Source organism: Agelaius tricolor, unplaced genomic scaffold, assembly GCF_023055355.1.
Source record: "Agelaius tricolor isolate 1412-34295 unplaced genomic scaffold, bAgeTri1.0.p SCAF_3, whole genome shotgun sequence".
Taxonomy (NCBI): Eukaryota; Metazoa; Chordata; class Aves; order Passeriformes; family Icteridae; genus Agelaius; species Agelaius tricolor.
The window spans coordinates 45999095-46019672 of NW_027269263.1; the positions used below are offsets into that span (position 1 = coordinate 45999095).

At 38.8% G+C, this 20578-nt stretch overlaps 1 protein-coding gene across 1 annotated transcript in view; it reads right to left on the reverse strand.

Moving 5' to 3' along the window:
• CTTNBP2 (cortactin binding protein 2) overlaps nt 1-19959 on the reverse strand; it is a 77422-nt gene extending 57463 nt beyond the window's left edge. The window contains exons 1-2 of the mRNA XM_071423706.1: nt 19586-19959; nt 8624-8731 (exon numbers count right to left, since the gene is read on the reverse strand). Of these exons, the coding sequence (XP_071279807.1) occupies nt 8624-8731; nt 19586-19654 (177 nt within the window). The 5' untranslated portion in view covers nt 19655-19959. The remainder of the gene's footprint in view (nt 1-8623; nt 8732-19585) is intronic.
• Nucleotides 19960-20578: the final 619 nt, after the last annotated feature.

The window sequence follows — 20578 nt, forward strand, 5'->3', positions numbered from 1 at the left end:
CACTATAGATTTATTTGAGGCAGATTATGAGAATTCAGTGTTTTCAACTTATTTTTAATATTCACTGGAAAGTAAACTGTGAGAGCAAGGTGTATTACCTCCAAGAAGAATTTAATTATTGATACTACCCATAGCGAAGAAGATGAATGAGCAAACGCATTTTACTAAATTTTTTTGATTGATAGAAAGGCACATTTTAAAACAAACAACACTGGATTTTATGTCTTGGATTTTGTGCTGTTTTTTAATACTTCAAAGCAATTTTTCAGCTAGAACTCCTTTAATAGCACTACAGTTAGCAATTTTAAAATTTCCACATAACAGCTTATATCTCCAAAATATGTAGCTAAAATTTTACTTTGCTACCTCAATGCTAGTTCACCATAATCACTGTTGCTCTATTTTCTCAAATTTTTCATTTATTAATAAAAATGAAACTCTGTCTGTAGTAAGAGACCTAGTGGTAAGTATTTTTACTACATTGACAGAGCTTCTAAGACCTATGCCTCTCTCCGTGAGAGCAGCAGGTGGAAGGATCTGTCCACCATTTGAACAGCATCAAAATAGAGTAGGAGGGAGAAATTCCTGGAAACATACACACCCAAGCACAACTAAAGTAATCTAAACTGTGTCTTTTCAAAAGTGTTGAAAAAGACTGCAATCAAATCTCTTGTCTTACTCACAATTATTTTTGACAGATTATTACCATATTTTTTTGGAAGAACCAAGAACAAACCTTACACCTTATACATTTCTTCTTCAGCAACACTAACATAAAGAGACACAAAAACCAAGGAAAAAAAGTTATGTACTCAATTGCACTTGAGCGTTGATATCAGTGAAACTACCTGTACCATTTATTGGCATAGGGAAAATCTGTTCCCTGAACTAGAGAATGGAAAATTTTGGGTAATGTAACATAGATAACAGATGACCCAGTTACATTTTTCATTGTCAGTAATGTGGGTAATGATGGCAAACAGATAAACATTTAAAATAAGTCACATCTGTATAATTCACAAAGATCACAGAAATGGAGAAACAGATTAACATCATGTTGTGATATTTTATTATTACTGTTATTATTACAAATAATGTGTGCATCTATCTCTACCCACTAGTTTATGTTGGATTATGCAGAAAGATCAAACAAGGGTGGGAGAAATAAAGTGGGAAAAGCAAAAAGAATATCCAAATAAAAAACCAGCAGAATACTTTCAGGTAAATTGGTAGGATCATGCCTGCCAATAATAAAGATATTCAGATCTTATGTGAAAAACAAAAGAAAATTATGATCAATTTAACAGTCACTGCTGGAATGAAGAGTGAAAAGGCTGTTTGCAATGCAAGGCCATAGAGTTTTCACTTAGAAAATAAGCCTCATGGTTTCATACTTGTGTTCTCCAGCTTTAGGAGAGCCTGGAATATAGGAATTCACCTGAGTAGTGAAGCACCACAGATACAGATGGTTTAGGAAAAGCTTAATGTCCCCCTTTGGTAAACAGCAAATAACTACCACAAGAAGTGATTTAACATGACTGAAAATTTATTTTGTCAATAAATTCTAGAAGTGGCCTTTATATGTGTCAAAATAGCAGGACCACTCAGATCATCAAAGTTACTTAGTCCAGGGATTGCTGCTGCCACATGCCCAACATTTATTGAAAAAGTGATACTTGATTCCATTCATAACAAAGTGTACACTTACACAATTACTACTACAAAAAAATGAATGTAAGTAAATATAACACAATACAAAGTAACAGAATATATAAACCATGATCAAATAGGGGCAAATCAAAATCTGAACATTAAGGCTGTAATAAACAATGCCTTTTCAATTAGGTTCAAAGAGCATGCTTCGTTGCTTCATTACTCTAAAATTTGAAATGAACAGACGTAGAAACAGTTTCAAACTAAATACTATAACAAATAATTTCATCCAATAACTTATTTGAGGTTTATCTCTATTTCATAATTTCCTTGAGATCAATTTTAAATAGCTTGCAATAGTGAAATACTAGATTTTGACTGACCCATCCAGAAAAGTACACTAAACTCTTATTAGGAAAGTAAAAATTCTAAGCATAACCAGACACATTGGACAGGTAAAGATAAACTATATTTAAGAGAAGAGACAATGGATACACAACCATCATTAAATTCAATAAATCAAAAGGAGTTAACAGCTAAGCAAAGACATAATATGCAGAGATGAGCAAGGACAATCTGCAGATTATAAGCTCACAAAAATTTATTACGTATTAATTTTATGCAAAGAAATTACAATATGCAAAAATGACAATGCAAATAAGGCATTATCTGACTTCTATTTCATGGTTCACTTCTGCCACCAAGACCAACAACTGCCATCACATGTCTACAACAATAACCTTCTGTTACACACAGTTTAAAATCCTCTGCTCCTCCTTCTACAGAGTTACCATTTTTCCAAGACACCTGGCTACAAAACAGGCTGCCTTACTGGCTGCTAGAAACCTTCAAAGCCACCTTCTGTGTGCTGTTACTCCATTCTGGATTCACAGGATTCATATACATAGGAGAAATTCGAATTCACATTTTAGATTCCCAACTTAGAACAATTACTGCACGTAAGGGTCCACAATTTATAGTATTTGTAGCTCCCTTTGACAGGTTACTCTTAATATATGTGTAATTTTTCTCCCTATCAGTCAATTTGAGAGCAACTAAATAACAAGGATTCATTCCATTTTTCCTGATATCTCCCATATTTTTTCCCCTCTAACCCCAAAATTAATTCTAGAAGTCCTAAGTCTTATAGTACAATTCTTGCGGACTTTGTGCAGTAGTTCAGGATAAAAAAAACTTTATTCATACACAATTGTCAGTTATTGTGTTGGTAATAACTCTATTTTAATGTTTAACTTTCAGTGCACAGACAAAACCAAGTATCACCCCATGACAAGATGCAAAAGACAACAAATAACATTACAAGGATATGGAAACTCTGACTGATAAATCCAATTTTTTTAACCCAAAATCTCCACCTACAGTAGGCAAAAGTCTTGTCTTGGCTAACTGAAGGAAGCCCTTTAGCTAGACAGGACTCACTGGTAAGCAGACATGTCAAAGTAGGCAAGTACAGCTTGCAAGTATCTACAGCTCTCCTTGCAATTTTTTTTCCCCAAAGAACAGCCTATGCATTACTGGAAATGCGTAGGCTGAGCATGCAAGGCCACACATTTTGCAAAGGAATTCCAGTATCATTCCCAATTACCCTCCAAAAATCTAACATAACTATACAGTATACTCTTGTGATAAACTATGATAAACTCAGTGTGTCTTAAATACTGTTTGATCTATACATATGCTTACTGAATTGCAAAAGTGATATAGAAATACATTTACTTTTACTAATTATCATCAAAACAGTTCATGTTTTCAATGAAATTAAAATAAAACTACACTGTTGAGTGTTTAATCACTGTGGATCAAAATTTAAAGACAGGTTTACCAATAAAAGCCTTCCACAATGCACAGTCCAGGACTTGAAAGCAAACTAGCTTAAGCAAAAAATGCAGTCTACTCTTTGGGAAGAAAAAGACTCCACTAGGAAAAAGACCCTATGTGCCATGGCCCTGCTTTTTGGAAGAACAAAGAAGTCTTAGGACTAGCTGCTGTCAGTTCAGCTGCCACAGTCCAAGAGTAGTCTGTGAGGCATAAATCAAGGCAAAGTTAGGTGGAGACAATGGGGACAGTTTCTTCAAAAGCATGTTCTTAATCAGAATGCTAAGGTAGGTCCATTCAAGCAGTTCATTCACACACACTTATAACAGATATGTAAAAAATGGCCTTTATCATTATGAACTCCAATACTTATAAACTACCCATAATTTCTGAAAAAATCTCATCATTCTAAAACAAGTGAGCCTTCTGTGATCCTCCCTTTGGGAAGACTTTTGTTAAAATACTGAATTTCTCATGGAATTGAATACTGATATCCCAGTAATTCTAAAATGATTAACAGGAGAGCTGGAACCTGAAAACTGGCAGTCAATATACTATGCATTAGCTATGTCAAAAAAACATTGTGCAAATCTACACAGTAATCACTATACTCTCTTAAAAGCTGTTTATCCTTTTAAACCTTGCATTTTTGGACTGTAAGATTTTTAAATAAATCTAACAGAATGGGTGACTAAACTTGAATGTGAGTATGAGGTATTGTTACAGGATGCATTATTTTCTTTCTTTTGACCTACCTATTTCATGACATTAATATTTGTACCTTCATTACGGAATTCTTCAAGAACTCATATACTTTTGCTAGGGCAAGTCACAAATTATCTTACATGGATTTCTACTTGGACATAATACAGAAACTATGATTTATTTGTAGCTCCACTGATTAAACTGCATGCCTGACAAAATGCTTAGATTCAGGGAGATAAAATTCAGCCAGAACTAGCTTCTACAGCAGCGATTTTTTTTCTTATTATCCTTTTATAAATTTAGGTAGTCTAACTGAAATTCTCTAAGCAGTCAAATTAGCAAAGTCTGACTTTCCCTAGCTCTGTACTCCACAATTCCTATAAAGTGCTCAATAAAGGACAACACAAATCTCTGCCTTCCCTTCAACTAAGGCCCTAAAAACAGTACAGATTTTCTTACTCAGCTGCCTGGTTTTATGACACTACCTATTTTTGAAATGTTTAGCATTTTGTCAGATTTTTCAGAAACTGGGTGAAAGATTAAACAGATGTTGGTACCAACACAACTATAGAAAATAAGCTTTCATGTCTTAGAGTAAAAATTAAACATAGTAGGGCTTTCCAACACTGAAGAAACACCTATAACCAAGTTCATGTTGCTATTCACATATTGTCTTCCTGACTCAGCCAAGCACATATACAGAATCTGTTGATTTGGAGCTCACTTAAGCTCAGAAAAAAAGCTCATTGATACTGTAGTCAATTTCAATTAACCAAAAATATATCCACTATTGGTATTGGCAGTTATTTTAGATTTTTTTTTTAATTCACTAGTGGTTTTTCTCAACAACCAAATAAAGTTCTAAATCCATGCAATGTGGTATATTATAAAAATCTAGTATTGTAAAAATTTGTCTTTTTTTGTTCATATTAAATAACATATACCACAGAAGCAAGCATACATTTTCAATTTACCATTTACCACCTAATGAAATCTACATAAGCAAATAAATGTATTTGTACAATAAACAGAAATCCCAAGTGAATGTGGCTTTAAAATTTTAGATGAAAAATAACCTAGGAATGAATTAACTTTATGAGACATTTACTACAAAAAGCAGTATTTAGTATTTACAATCCTATTCTTGATAGCTATTACTACCACATCAATTCCTCATATGAGGGTCAATGCACATAAAAAAGATCCTCTAGAAAATAAGCAGCCACAGCAACCACTTTTTGTCTGGGGGAAAAAAACCCAACAAATGAACATTGTATCTGAGATCACAGTTGTGGGAGGCCAGACCAGCACTTTGATTATATGGCCACATTACCTGCACATTAGGAATAAATTATCCCCTTATTACAGGCAGACAGTTTATTTGGATAATTGAGACAGATGGAGGCAGCAGCTATAGTTAAGTCTCCCTCCATCTTTAACTATATGGACACTCAATAGCAATTAATCAGCAAGTTGTTTCTCATTAATTGAATAATTTTAATTATTTAAATGGTAATCTAATTTTAATTGTAGCACAACCATGATCATGAAGCTACTAAAATACAGAAAATACAGATTCAAAAAAAGAGAAATCATGTTCATCACTTGGTGTAGTGGTTATACAAAATCAGAGAGCTAGTGAGAAAGATTTACACAAAGATCCTTTGAGGTGAATCCTGATGCTCTTCTCCACAGTAAATTAAGTTATGACTTGGAGAATAAACATGGAAATTTGACTCTAAGCATTACTTTTCCAAGTCTGTTAGTTTTCAAAGGGCTGAACTTGTCCAGCAATTTAAACTGCCCTGATTGATAATTACTGCAACTATTTCACAGAGGAATCATTTGTAAACAGATGACATCTGCATATTTGTTACCAATTTCTTCTTGAAGTTTTGGTTTTGTTTCAAAAGTGATCATCAAGGTATCTAAAATTTATATAAAATCCAATGGAAACTCTACAGCACATGATGAATAAAAGGCATAATAAAAAGCGTTAATTGTTATACATGACACTGGGTTTGATTCTTTCTAATTTATCATGTGGTACAAATTCCATTACCTTAATAAAAATCAACACTCTACTAACTAATCTTCCCTCCCCATCCCAGCCCCCAGGATGTTTAGTTTAACAAGATTTCTTCACATAATCTCAAACTGCTGGCCTTTCACTTAAGAGGAAAGGAAAAACACATTCTCTACTATACTGTTGGAAATTATCAGGCTCTGATCTATCATAGAAATTGGGCTTTGAAACAGCCCTGAGCTACTACTAGGATTACAGAAACCCGACAACAGGCCAACTGCTCCATCACACAAAAACACACTCACAAACTTTTACTAATTTTCAAACAGACCATCATCTCTTTTTGAAATGTTAGTCTTTTCCCTTATATGAAAACAATTTCCTTCTTGCTTTAAGGATATGCAAACTATGTATACCTGTTTGTTGCAGCAAATCAAAGTATTAAATCTGACACAATTCCACTGGAATTTTCTTGTTATACACTTTTGTATTTGGCTAGCTAGTTGTTTTTGTGTGCTGCTCAGAGAATCCAGCTACTAATGCCGCTGACTTGTGGCTTCCCAAGAAGATCCAAAAGTATCATGCTATAACATATCAGCCTACAGTTCTTCAGCAGGTATGGCTTCCAAGCTTCCCAGTACTGGTACTGCTAACCAGGCAAGCTGCCAGGAAGATTTGAGTTATACACAGTTTGTTTAGAGAAACTAGGAATTGAGATGCAGGAGAAAAGAACCACAAAAAACAACCAAACAAAAATATCCCACCCCACCACTTTCAACATTTAAATACCTTATGTGAAATTGAACTACTTTTCATATTTATCTGTGTTCATCATCAAAACCCCCTATATACATACTAGCCCTTTCAGCAGGTGCATCTGAATTTGATATAGACTTTTTTCTCCTGGGACTGCACTGTTCTGAATATTTAATGTTTACTATCATTAAATGTTTACTGCATTTTTCCCCCTTTTTTTCTCCATTTTGATCCATTTCAATATATACTTTTTTATATGTAGCATAGTAGCTTGTTCCTGAATATTTACTAGAAAAAATGGACTGAATATTCTGTTTGCATTCCTTCAAAGTTAGAAGAGAAAAAAAAGAGATTCTGGATGTGCTGTGCACATTATTTTCACTTTACAAAACTTTACTTGGCAGACAGGGAAAATAAAATTCCTTGTCCAGGAAACTGAACTGTGAAATTGTGAAACAGCTAGATGAAAAGGGAGCACATTTCAACATAAGCATATAACTGAATGCCAAACACAAAATAACTTCAAAGTGCAGTAATACACCAGAAAAATATTGCTCCTAGTGTCTTATTGTCATTACAAAATGATAATTACATTTTATAAGAGAGATTTATACCTATAAAGCCTTCAGTTATTAATTCATGTACATCAATGTCAGCTACTTTAAAGCTCCATTTGCAACAGGTGATCTGAAGCCATCACAAAACAACTTAAAACTGAATAAAAATGCATTTAAAATTGTTACTGTGATATTTCAAGTGGGAAATGTTCCCACACTACTTGATAATCATTATGCATATGACTAAAAATTAGCACTAGATGTATTTTATAACATTAAGGTTTAGCTTTACAATACTTTCAATACCTTGAAGAATACAATTTCTCCTTATTCAAGCATGAAGTTATAAATATTTCTAAACCATAGAATAATGTTTTTCACCCAAACCTGCAGTCTGTTTGGCAGCTCTGTTAAATTTTATTTTGTTCCAGATCAACATTAAAATCAATACGGTCATTTAAAAAAATCATATTTCAATTAGTTCTGTTTGTACATTTCCAATCTTAGTTCCAACTAAGTTGCCTTTCAGACTGGAATCTTTTGAAGCAGAAAACTAACCTTCACATGTGCCTAACAATGAAAATCTAACCAAATACTTGCAAGTGCTGTTAAGAGCATCTATCTTGTATTTCTTATATTAAAAAAGGCAAGCAAACAAAAAAAGCCACAAAAATATTTGTCCCTACTTCCATCTCACTGAAAATGAGAGCACTAAATAGAGTGTATGAATGAATATAGCCCATCAGAACAAATTACAAATGCACTGAATTCTTCTTTGAAGTTATTCCTTTCTTTCACAAATAACAGACTTTAGAATATAAAATAATTTAAAGAGCAAGCACTATCACAGGTTTTTCACTTATTTGTTTGAAATTTTGTTGGTGTTTTAGACCAAAATTACACAGAATAATCAAACGGCTACAACTAAACAAGAACGTATTTTGTGATTACTGAGATTTAGTAAACCAAAACTTTAAAAATCACAATTTACTCCTCCACTAACAATATTCTATGTACAGTATAAAGGAAGAGGCAAAAGAGATTTTCAAAAAAAAGCCTAAAAGAAAACCACAACAACCAAGTAACTTACCCGCAAGGCTTCAATCACAAGGTCTCGTGCTTCTAATTCTCCTTCCATTACACTCAAAAGCATTCTCAGTTCTGGCTTGCTCAGGTTATCCACATCAAACTCTCTTGTCTGTAAGAAATAAAACACTGATGAGCACACTGACTACAATAGTTACTGTAATTTACTGTAAAACACAGATGTGTCACCATTCATCTACAGTTGTCAAAAGTTGGTGTCTTTATTTGTACTATATAAAGTCAAAATTAATAGCAGATAATCTGATTATTTTTTTAAGTAAAGAAATTAAAGCTCTCCCATATTATATTGTTTCAAATTGTTGCAAGGGATCAGTCCTGCAATGTCTTGTGAATGATGAAGGTGAAATGGTAAAGCAGCTAACTTTGTGACTTTGTTCCCTTGTGCAGTTTCACAGAGGCTGAAACAATTGAACAGATGTGAAATAGCACTACAGGGAGGAAGGCAAGAGAGGGGGAAAGGATCTTAACCACAGCACACCTAAAGCACCTGTGCAAACAGCTACCAAGTTACCACCACACACTGGGCTGAATGTGAACTTCTGAAGAATAATTTGTGAAAAGACATGAAGTCTTATGTGCATGCTTTATTTGCAGTCTCATTTGTTTGGCTGGAGGGAACAGCTCAGGTTTAGGAGGCACTAACATTCTTAGCAGCAGTGTCTTTTCATTCTACAGTTGCTAAGAATGGTGTAGGTCTGACTGCCACCCTGAGCAAGACAGGAGAATGGGTTTATACTGATGAATAAAATCACTGAGCACATACTCAGAGTACACTGGGAATATCAGCACGGCCTCTGTAAAGACAAATTCACAAACTGCTGCAGTTCTGTAACAATGTCAACAGGCACATGGTAAAGTGGATTCACTGGACACTAATGAATTTGAATTTTCCAGAAGCTTTGGACAAGGTTCTGCATCCAATATTATACAGAAACTCCTTTCCAAATGTGTAGGAATAAAAGACACTTAATGGATAGGAAGCAAACACCATGGGTAACAACCACGCTCCAAGATGGAAATAGGTAAGCAGGGGGCACCTCTGGGATCAGTTCAAGTTCTTCATAAATAGCCTGGAAAAAGGACAGAGAAGTGGCAGGTACAGCTATTTCATGTGGAAGCTGGCACATAATTCTTAACTTAACAGGTGAACAACCTCCTTTAACTGCTATATAAACCCCTGGTAAACCCACATCTCAAGGACTGCTGCATAAAGTCCTTATCTAAAAAGCGTGGAATTGACTAAAAAAAGGAAGAGAAAAGGAGTAAGTACTATATGGGAAAACACTACAAAGCTGGAAGTCTTGATTTTGGAGGTGTGGTGAGGAAAATTTTACAATATTCACAAAATCACAAAGGTAGATAAAATTAATACAAATCTGTTTTTCACCGTCCACAATGCTAACACAAGTAGGCACTTAATGAATTTAGAAGGGGATTACTTTCAGGGAGAGAAAAAAAATTATTTCATGTGCTAGATTCAGCTGCCCAGATTGATTTTCAATATGCTATTATTTCCTGTAAGGTAAACACTGGACTCCTAGCTATGATGTAGATGTGTTTACTAGAAAGCCCTGCAAAGCAAACACTCAGCTATCTTCAGTGTCAAGTAATCTGTTGCTGTTACTGTGAAGTAATCACCAAATTAGGTGATTAGGCAATGTATGTGGATATACTGTATTTTCTCCAAAGCACATACAATCTTAACATTCAGCTACTCAGAACTTAACTTCAGTAGAGAAAAATCCAATAAGGATTAAACATTGATGAGTCCCCTCTCAGCATCTCTTCTGAAGGCTGAAAAGTTCCCTCAGTTTGTCCTCATAAGAAATACTCCAGTCACCCTATTTCTATTAAGCATAACTGTTTTGAAGATGGGGCCATCCATTCTAACCAGAACTTTAGCCTGAACAACAGTTATCTTCTATTTTTGCTGCCTGGGTCAACTATTCCAGCAATCCAAAGAATAGCTCTTACTCTCCATACCAATGAATCATGAGAAACAACTGCTTTCTCTGAAGGCTTTTTTCCAATATATGCTGCAGCAGCCTCTCACAGTTCTATATAATGCTCACTGATCTAAGGACACATATAAAATGTGAAGTCACTAAACTTTTACAGCTCCTCATGTAATCTAGTGTCAGTAGAGTAGATTTTACCTGACTGGCTGCAGCAGTTTTCACACGTGGCACTTCTAATTACTAAATTTAATTCGGTCAGATACAAGGACCACTTATCTACCATCCTTCTTCTGCGAACCACTTCACAAAACCTAATACTTCAGGGATAGGAATTGGTTTCTTCATACAGAAAGTCTCCATTTTTCAGATGGAAAACTAATACAGGGATATTTTTTTTAATAGAAAGCAAGTAATAGAGGGGCACCCACAAAAGTACAGCACATGTATAAAGGCAGATCTTTGTCAAAAGACTGTCCATCACAGGTGATACATCTAATATCTGCAGTCTTTCCTGAGACATAAATGAAAACATTCTTAAAAAAAAACATAGACATTCTTCAACATACTGTGGTGCAGTGATGAGATTTTTAATTAAGCATCTGATTAAGCAATTACATAAATTTTGTTCAAGTGTACACCTTGAACTAGAACATAAAAAGACAGCAAAACCTAGCAGTTAAGTGTGCTCTTTGGTAATTTATGGTTAGATATAAATAAACACAAAGAAACTTTAACAGAAAGATATTCCAACAAGATATTCAAATTATTTTTATATTTTTAAAGACATGAAATAAGAACTAGCAAAACCACTTCATATCTAAACGACTCTAGCATATGAGGCTAAAAACCCACTTACCCAAGCATCTTGTCTCCAAAAACAGCCAATAAGGGATGCCTTGAGATCAGGACTAGAACAAAACAAGCCCATAATGATACTTCCCAGAAATAGTCTCTCAACCTCCAGCAATTTTCAGCTTGTTCACCTTCTGAGCCAGAAATTGTCATTTTGTATATAGCAGCCCTCAGCTGACATATCTGTTGTGAACCTGCCCCCTTGCTCTTTGAATCTTTATGTAATTTTAGCATCCACAGCATTCCATAGCACAACTACACATTTTGTGTAGAATCACCATCTTTATTGTCAGTTACTTCTGTCTGATGCCTTCTCATTTTAAGGTATGAAACTGTCCACAATCAACCAGAAGAGACACACAAACAGAAAAATTCTTTTTAGGATGAAAGAGAATCACATCATTTTTCTGGTCTTGTTTATTAATAATTTTATGCTCACGGAGGCTTTTTTTCCTCCCAACTTTATTTGACAAATTCTGAAATTGGAATGACTACTTTTTTCCAGTACTTTAATGTCATCTTCAACTTGTTCACTATGGATAAGAACATCAAATCCATTCACACAGGATAAGAGGGTGCATGGCAGCCACTGAAGATGTTACCATGTCTTCTCCCCATACAAATCCCTGAATCAGCACTCACAGAGCTGCAACATACCCCAACTGGACCAAAATGCATAGTTTAAACATCTGAAATATTCTCAAGAACAGTTGTAAAAACATCTTAAAGACCTGAATAGATAAAGCATATGATGAAATAAAACTATCCTCTCTCTTAAACACTCCATGCCATCTTCTGAGGATCAAGATGTCAGTCACAGCAGGCTTGCCCCAAGTTCTTATTCAGATGCAGCACTGTTTGGCCAAGTCATAGAAAAAACTGCTGGTTAGATCTAGAGAAGTAATCTTCCTAACATCTTCCAGTGAAGCACTAAGTCTTAGAACTCCAGAAAATAAAGACTGCATTAGTAGCTCATGGCTTATGTGTCACCTGGGGTTTTGCTAGAACACTTGTGGCAGAGTGCCAGGTTGTAAAAATTTAACCATCAACTTAACAACTATGTAACCAAGCCAACCATTGTATTGGTTTTATAACAGAGATATGGGAATACGTTGCCCTAAAAGGTATTTCATATATACAACCAAAACACAATAGAACTTTTTCCTCTACCTCTTTGTATTTCAAAATGTTTGGTTTATTTGATCTATAAGAATAAAGTACCTGTAAAACACTACTTCAGTTCTCTCTGTCTCCAAAACTCCACGTTATTCTTCCAGATTAGTTTTGTCAGGGGTGTATGTTGCCTGCACCAACAATAGGGCAAACTGCTAATTAGCTAAAACTCATCCAACTACCTGCATGCACATCACTTAAACCATACAGGCAAAATGATACCAGCATTGCTAAAGACTAAAATAAGCTCTGCCAAGCCAAAAAGAAGAAAAATCCATCAATTCTGAACAAGAGAAGGACTACTCAGAAGAGCAGTGATCAAACTGGAAAGGCATTTTCCAGCCTCCATTGCCTTTGGAAAAGATAGAAAGAAGATGAAATTGGAAGGTCATCATGAGGTACAGGAAAAGAATGGCATCTTTCTCACATGCAAAGCAATTTAGAGTAGAAATGGTAAAAGTCTTTACAATTAAATGCATCACCCCACTCTCAAAAAGAAACCAAAACCCCACAAAGACCAAAAACCAAAACTAAACAAAAAAAAATGCCCCCAAAAATTGTGAGAGATTGGTAGTGCTAATAGTCTGGTTTTGCTGACATAACCCCGTGGATAGTACTGGCAACCTGAGGAACTAAAAGCGCTGTTCATTCTGCTATCTCAGCAACTGTTTAAAAACTCTGCTGCCTTCAGCAGAAGCTGGAAGAGATAGGTAAAGTGTAAAAGCCACAACTTTGTACTTTCCCTAAACATAACAAAGGCAAAAACAAATTAGCTGTGAATTAATCACAAATGACCATAGGAAACAAGCTCCTTCTTGCTCAGAAAGCTTTTAAAAAGATGGAGCTGGGTAATAATCCAAGACCTGGGGAAGAAACCTGTGGAACATAACCGAGGGCTGGAAGGGCGGGAGTGGGGCAGGGAGAAGAATAAAAATGGTGTACAAGAAAACACATAGGGAAAAGCTGTCAAAAGTAAAAAAAGGAAGTATTCTCAGAAGGGAAGGGAAAGGTACATATCTACATTTATTACATATTTTAACTTGAGTTCTCATCAACACACAGCAGAATCCTCTTAAGGATTCACATAGCAGACTTCCCAGATAAGGTTCTAAAAATTAAAAAGGTTTCCTATTACTCATTAGGCTACACAAAATCAACTTCTAGTATAGTGATGACCCCACATCTGCCAGACCCATGAAACAACTGCACCAGAGAAATTCTACCCTGGTTTGTATGCTTTACAACACCAAGTATGTTTCCCAGGTACAACTCATCTGATCGAGTATGAATATCTGGTTTCACTAATTCTCTTTGGTTTCCTATAGAGAACTACTTATTATGATTTGAAATGTCCCAGGACTTAGAGACAGTTTTTCTGGGACAGGCAGATTTGATGCAGAACTTGGGAGAGTCATCCATGCCAACTGGACTAGTAGCACAAGTCCAGCTGGTTTGCCCCAGAGTACCCCATACAGGCCACTAAAGGTGAAAACCTAAAGGTGTGTCTTGTACACATGTATGTAAGTGAGGTACCTAATGGTACCAGCTATGCAAGCCAGGTACCTGATGTTCCTTTATTTTCAATGGAGTAGAATCAGCCCAGTCAAACAAACAAAAAAGCTATTCAGCTAACCACCAGCAGAACTATTTGCTCATGGCTCCACTGACTCTAATAGGATATTAAATATTGTGCATATACATAGACACCTAAATTTAAGTGTTTTGAACCCATTCACACCTCTACCCATACCTTCAAGAGCCAGCTGCCTAAGTCACTTCACTCAAAGTTCACAAACCTGTTTCTAAAACAGGTTATTCCTTTTAGCCACTTACTTCACTCCACCAGCTATAAAAGGAAGTGGGTATGTGGTCAAATGAATCATAGCCCTTTTCTAATAAAGAAAACTGCAAACAGAGAGACTACTAAAAGAAGTGGTTATAATATCCACATAGTATTCATGAATACTTCAGGGAAAACCACAGTTTATTGCTTTGCCTGTGGAAGGCTTGTTCTTTAGTCTGAAACTAGGGTAAGAATCTGTGATCCTCTGCTTCACCAGAAATTATCTGTTACAAAAATATGTGTCCATTTCCCACCACATCCAAGATGAACGTCAGAAGATACAACCTTTAGGAAATTTTCTTAGTAACAGAAACAGGTATGAAAGCAGAGAAATATCCTCCAAGGAAAAGCAATGTCATTGAATTTGCTCCCCAACTAATATGGAATTTTTTGCTGAAGAGAATATCATCTGATGTTAACATTCAGGACTCATAAAATTTCATAGTCATACCTAAGGGATCATGAGGGTACTGTATATGCATTTAATTATAACATCCATTAGCTCAATGATTTTTATTGGATTGTTCACCACAAGAAGTTACCCACTTATTCTGCCCTCCTCAAGCACACCTCCCCAGCTTTCTGGGTTTATCAGAAGGTTTTCTTTAAACGGTGTGGGGGAGGTTTTGGTTAGCTATTGTGGGCTTTCTTGGCTTCAGCCAACAGCAAAACTTTTAACAGTTTCAACATTAACCACAAATATACCTCAGAGCTGGGAAATTTGTTTTGGAAACAACAACAAAAAAACCCCAACCAACCAGCCCCCAACCCCTACAAAATTACTAAGACATTGACCTTTATACATACCCAGATATTGTCACAGCTGTTAAAACATTTCTGCAACCTATCAAAAGCCACAAAGATACTTTGCCATTTTTTAGTTCAGTGCAAGTTAGGCTTCTATGAAGATCGAGGCCTAAAAATCCTCTACAATCATGTTTCAATTCTTAGATTTAATGGGCAATTTCTGTTCAGCAAGTTGCTTCCAAATAAGTCACTTGTAAGGCAATTAGTAAATGGTTAAATACAGATATGGGTACACACTGTTGAAGACTGTTTTCCACACTCTGTTTTCCAGAATTTTACACCTTACTTTGTGCTATGAGAGAACCAAAACACAATGCCCAAGAAAGCTTTAACTCATGTATCACTTATACATACCAGTACACCTCCCCTAAGCCTACTTGACAGCTGGTTTATATGTTCAAGGATTATACAGGTGTTTTAAATCAATTGTTCCTTTTCTTGGGTTAGAGTAGGGGTACAACCAGACTGCAAACTGCTGTCTTCCTGAGATCTTTTCTTCCTGTCCCAGTTTCCAACTCTATTCCTATCTTGGTATATCATCTCTAAGGCCAAAACAATGCTCACACAAATGAAGTCCAAGCAGTAGGGAAAACAACAGAACTTACTGCATCCATCAGCTTTACACCTCCCATGTCACTTTCACACATCTGGCTCAGAATTTTCACCTCTGCACTTCACCTCTAATGACAGACAGTGTGACAGTCCACACTTGGAAGAGAAAGGAACATTTACAAAGTGGACTGCATTCAGTGGCTTTCTTTTCTCGTCCTCAAAGATCTTCACAACACAGGAAGAGAAGTTGTGCTGCAGGTTTTGGAGTAGAAATAGAAAAGGCAGTGCTGTAGTTTGGAGAAGGGGGAGGAGAGGAAGAAAGGAGGTTTGAAGTGTCACTGCAAGATGGATCAAGACCAATGTCTCACCACAGAGAAGCAGGAGAACTAGAACAGACAGAACTGTGCTGTCTCTGCATGTCACCTACCTGCTGAAACACAATGGCATCACACATCTGACTAGAAGAAAATAACTCCTCTGAATGATAATGCAACACTGAAAACCTGTATTCAGATGATAACAGGGTTGCTAATGGTCCTTTTGTAAGTGACCATTTTCTATGATGTAATCTCTTGTAAGAGATATAGTCTTTGCTTTTCAAGGCTATGGTCTCATTTTCTACTACTTGCAGTAGTTTTCAGATAAGAATCTCTCCAAGTGATCTAAATCAGCCTATATAATTGATATGATCAAGCCATAATTTAGCATTTCACTATATTGACCAGAATGGCAGTTCTACTAATAATATTCTTATGGATTGATAAATAGTAAATACACCAAGCTAGGCATAAAATACCCCACAATGTCACCACAAAGTATCATGGAATTTCTCTCAGTTTACATTTTTTTTTAGTATTGATAGGCTTTGTTGAACCTACACTGAAGCTAAAGTGTGTGACAAGCCAACCCTCTCTGCACAGCAGGCTGATGTTCAATGTTTCAACAAAAAGACTGTCAAATTGGATTATTTCTTGCTATTATATAATCATTATTGGTAGACATTAGGCAGATGGAAGTCATTCAAAGATGTTTTAAAACACACATGTATGTTTTCTCTCAATTCTAGTCCAAGCTGCATCAACACAATTTCAGTGACTTCAGTGCAATCATGCTGAGCAGGTACGAAAAAGGACCAGAACCACTCCCCTGCCATTTCTTCCTGTCATCCTTACCACCATAAAAATACCAGTATTCTGTGGGAAAGAAGGGATGGGCTCACCAAATGCTGTGCTTTATCCTAGGAAACTCAGAATAACAAGATTATCAGCTTTGCTCCTAAATGCAACACACTATAGAACAGTCTAGGCTTTTCCAGTCAAATTCCCTGGTGAATGTAAAGCACTTCCCTTCCTTTTCTACAGTGCTTCTAAAAAGAGCAGAAAAACTCTTTACTTTCCAGTGATGCTATTGATAGTGTATCAAGACAGAAGAACAGTATTTAGTATCAAGAAACCCTATTGTACTGTCCTTCTGCTTACAGCATAAAACTTACACATTAACACATTACTAATACAAATGCTGTTTCTTCAGAAAAAGCTCAGGAAAGCTCACAGCTTTTTACTGCACCATTTGTGCAATCAGAATTCTGAGAACTAGAAGAAAAAAAATTATAAAACAGAACAAAACTAAAACCCCAAAAAAGCCCTAACCTAAAACTGTACTTAAAACAATATTTTGTTATAAGTTGAAGTTTAGTGTGACTTATAAAACAATCATCTGAATGATTATGGTCATCCAAAAAGTAAGCCAGATGATCCAATTAATAATTCTGTATCTCTAGTTTAAAGACAGAAAATAAAAGCTGTTCATACTGACCCTTCAAAATAAATATTTAGGTATTATAAATATATTGCTTTTTAAAAAATTCATTACACAGAGGTTTTCTTTTTATTTTCCAAGAGAAAATTAATCAACAATAAAATGTTTATACTGGTAAGGAAAAAAACATAAAACAAAAATTAGTAACTGAAGATAAGTTAAAAAGGAAAGCAGTATTTAAAAATATTTTGTTATTGCTCAAGTATAGCTATTATTTTTGTTAGGGAGAAACACACAGTTTACATCCTAGCATCTCTTCACTTTTAAAAACATATTTTAAAATGAGTGTGCAGTAGAGAACTAGCCCTCCTACCTTTCACAACGAGAACACCAAATTGCATGAGGGGCTTATACTCCATTGCCTCACAGTGCAATACTGAAGTGTTATTTGATTACAGGCTACTTGTTTGATATTTAAAAACTGAAAATTAAGGCAGTATTAATATGAATATAGTAAAGAATTTAGTATAAATAATTTTGATGAAAACCTGGGCTTTAAAGTATTTAAGCTTGTTTTTAGTAATTCTTACCTTAATATTAATTTTATCGTTATATCGTTGTTTTAATAGACAGTGATGTTATAAATATGCACTGTGTAAGATTTGCTTTTTTAAAGGAAAACTGAATTTCCACAACACTGCAGATTTTAAGACACACAAGGACAATTATGTACACAGTTGGGACAAGGTTTCAGTAAGAACTAGTGCCTGTGGATAATAACAAATAAATGCTGGCAATAACCTAAATTTCAGAGAAACTAGTGCCCCTAGCTTCGGGAGTCGTCGCCTTCAGGAACGATCCCAATCAGAACGGGCACCACCGCGGTTTTACTGCCCTGAACTTCGCATGTGGCTACGAGACCGAGCAGCTCCAGCCTGACTCGGGACCTGCGGCTGTCGGCCAGGCGAGTACCTAGGGCTGGTTCGCCCGGGAAGTCCCCAGACAGGCTGGACCACGGCAGGTCTGGGATGCAGCGGGAGAGGGAGAGCCGCCGGGCTGCCAGAGATCTGCCAGAGCCCGGGCGAGGAGGAGCCGCGGCCCAGCAGAGGCGCAGACCGCCCGAGAAGACGAGCCTTGCAGCCTTGCCTGGGGGCGTGTGGAGCAGGAGAGAGGAGCCCAGGGCCGGCCCAGGGGAGCGCAGCCTCTCCCCGACACCGCTTTAACCATCGGCTGGCACCGCACCGCATCCCTCCGTCTCCCTCCCAGCCGCCTCACCCACCCGCAGAGAGGACACGCCAGCAGGGAGGGCGTTCTGCTCCGCTTCTGAGGATATTTGAAGCGGGGAGCCAGATCCTGCCCCTGGGGCTCGGGCCCTGGGAGCAGAGAGGTCTCCACACACCCGGGGCTTGGGACAGGGACTTGGGGCGGTGAAATTGGACGGTGCCTCTGCGCCGAAAACGCCTCACGAGAGGCAGGCGAAAGCCAAGCGCCTTGCGGGCCTGGCAAAGGGTTAAAGAGCAACATTTCCCCCCGCCCCGGTCTGACAGGTCCCGCCGCCCCGGCCGCTGTCAGCACCTCAGCCCTCCCGGAGAGCCGGGGCACAGCCCCCTTGCCGTACGAAACGCGGGAAAAGGGCGGTGGGTGCGGGAGAGGCGAGACGGGGAGCGGAGCCCCCTCCATGCCCCTCACGGGCGCCGCACGCCGTTCCCCGCGCCGGAGCAGCGGAAGGAACAATGGGGGCGAGAACCCACCGCCCCCGCTGAGGGAAGAGGGAGAGCCGCAGCGAGGCAGACCCCGCGCCTCTCTCTGTTCTTGCCCGGGGCGGGACGGGGCTCAGCGGCGGCGGGTCCCACAGCGAACCCCGTCCCGCCCCGGGGGACAAGGAGGGCGGAGGGACGGAGCGGCGGAGGCAGGTCTCCGGGCACCGCTTCGTCCCAACGCCATGGCGAAACCCTCCTCGCCGCAGCTGGATCGCACCCTCCTCTCCCTCCAGGCCGATTACCGCTGGCGTGGCCGCCGAGTCCTCCCGCCCGCCAGAGCCGGGCTCGCCGCTCGCTCCCTCCGTCGCCATCTTCCCGCTGTATCGGCTCCGGCGCGGAGCGCGGTGCGGAGCCGAGTGGCGGAGCCGCCGCCGCCAGGCGCTTAACCCGCTCCCCGCCGGCAGCGATCCCGCCGGCAGCGAGGGCGCTTAACCCCTGCGGCGCCGCGCAGGCGGGGCTGCCGAGCCGAGCCGAGCCGCGCCGTGCGCCGGCAGAGGCGAGCGAGTCCCGCCGCCGGGCGCTCCGGCTTCCCCACCCACCCGCTCCCCGTCCTCCATACGGCGGCCCGGAGACAGGCGGAGGGGGAGCGGGACCTCGCCGCGGGCGGCCGGCGCGCAATGGTGGCGGAGGGGAGTGTCCCCGCTACCGCTACCCGGGCCCCACGCACGCATCGCTCTCCTCCCTATCCACCCCCGTGGTTTAGCAGCAGAAGAAGGAAAGGAAAGGTTGTGGATGGGACGAAAAAATAGGGAGTTGCAGTGGGTTGGCTTACCTGATCCCTGAGACCTTTGAACCAACTGAAGTCTTTGAGGGAAGGGCAACGGTGTCTCTTCCTTGCTGGGGTGCTGACTGGAGGAGTCACCTCTCCCTCCCCCTCCCCTGTGGAGAGGTTTGGGGGAACATTCTACTGCCAGCCATTGCTTGACTGCCTTATTTTCAAGGCATGTTTTCAGACCTTGTGTGAGGGTGGACACTCAGCCAGGCACAGTGTTTTGGCACCTCTCAGATGCGGTGCTGGAGCCCATCCTGACCTGGGGCTGCCCTTTGCCATTCCAGGTGGGTACTGAAGCCAAATCCTGTTCAGGATTCCTTCCAGAGGAAGGTTTTGGCAATTGAGCTGAATGTTCCCTGCCCAGGAGCATCCTGCACTGCCCCCCTCCAGAGGATGTTCCTCACAGTCTTGCTGTACTGCTTTGCCCCAGCAATGGGGGGACCTACACCAAAACAAATCTAAA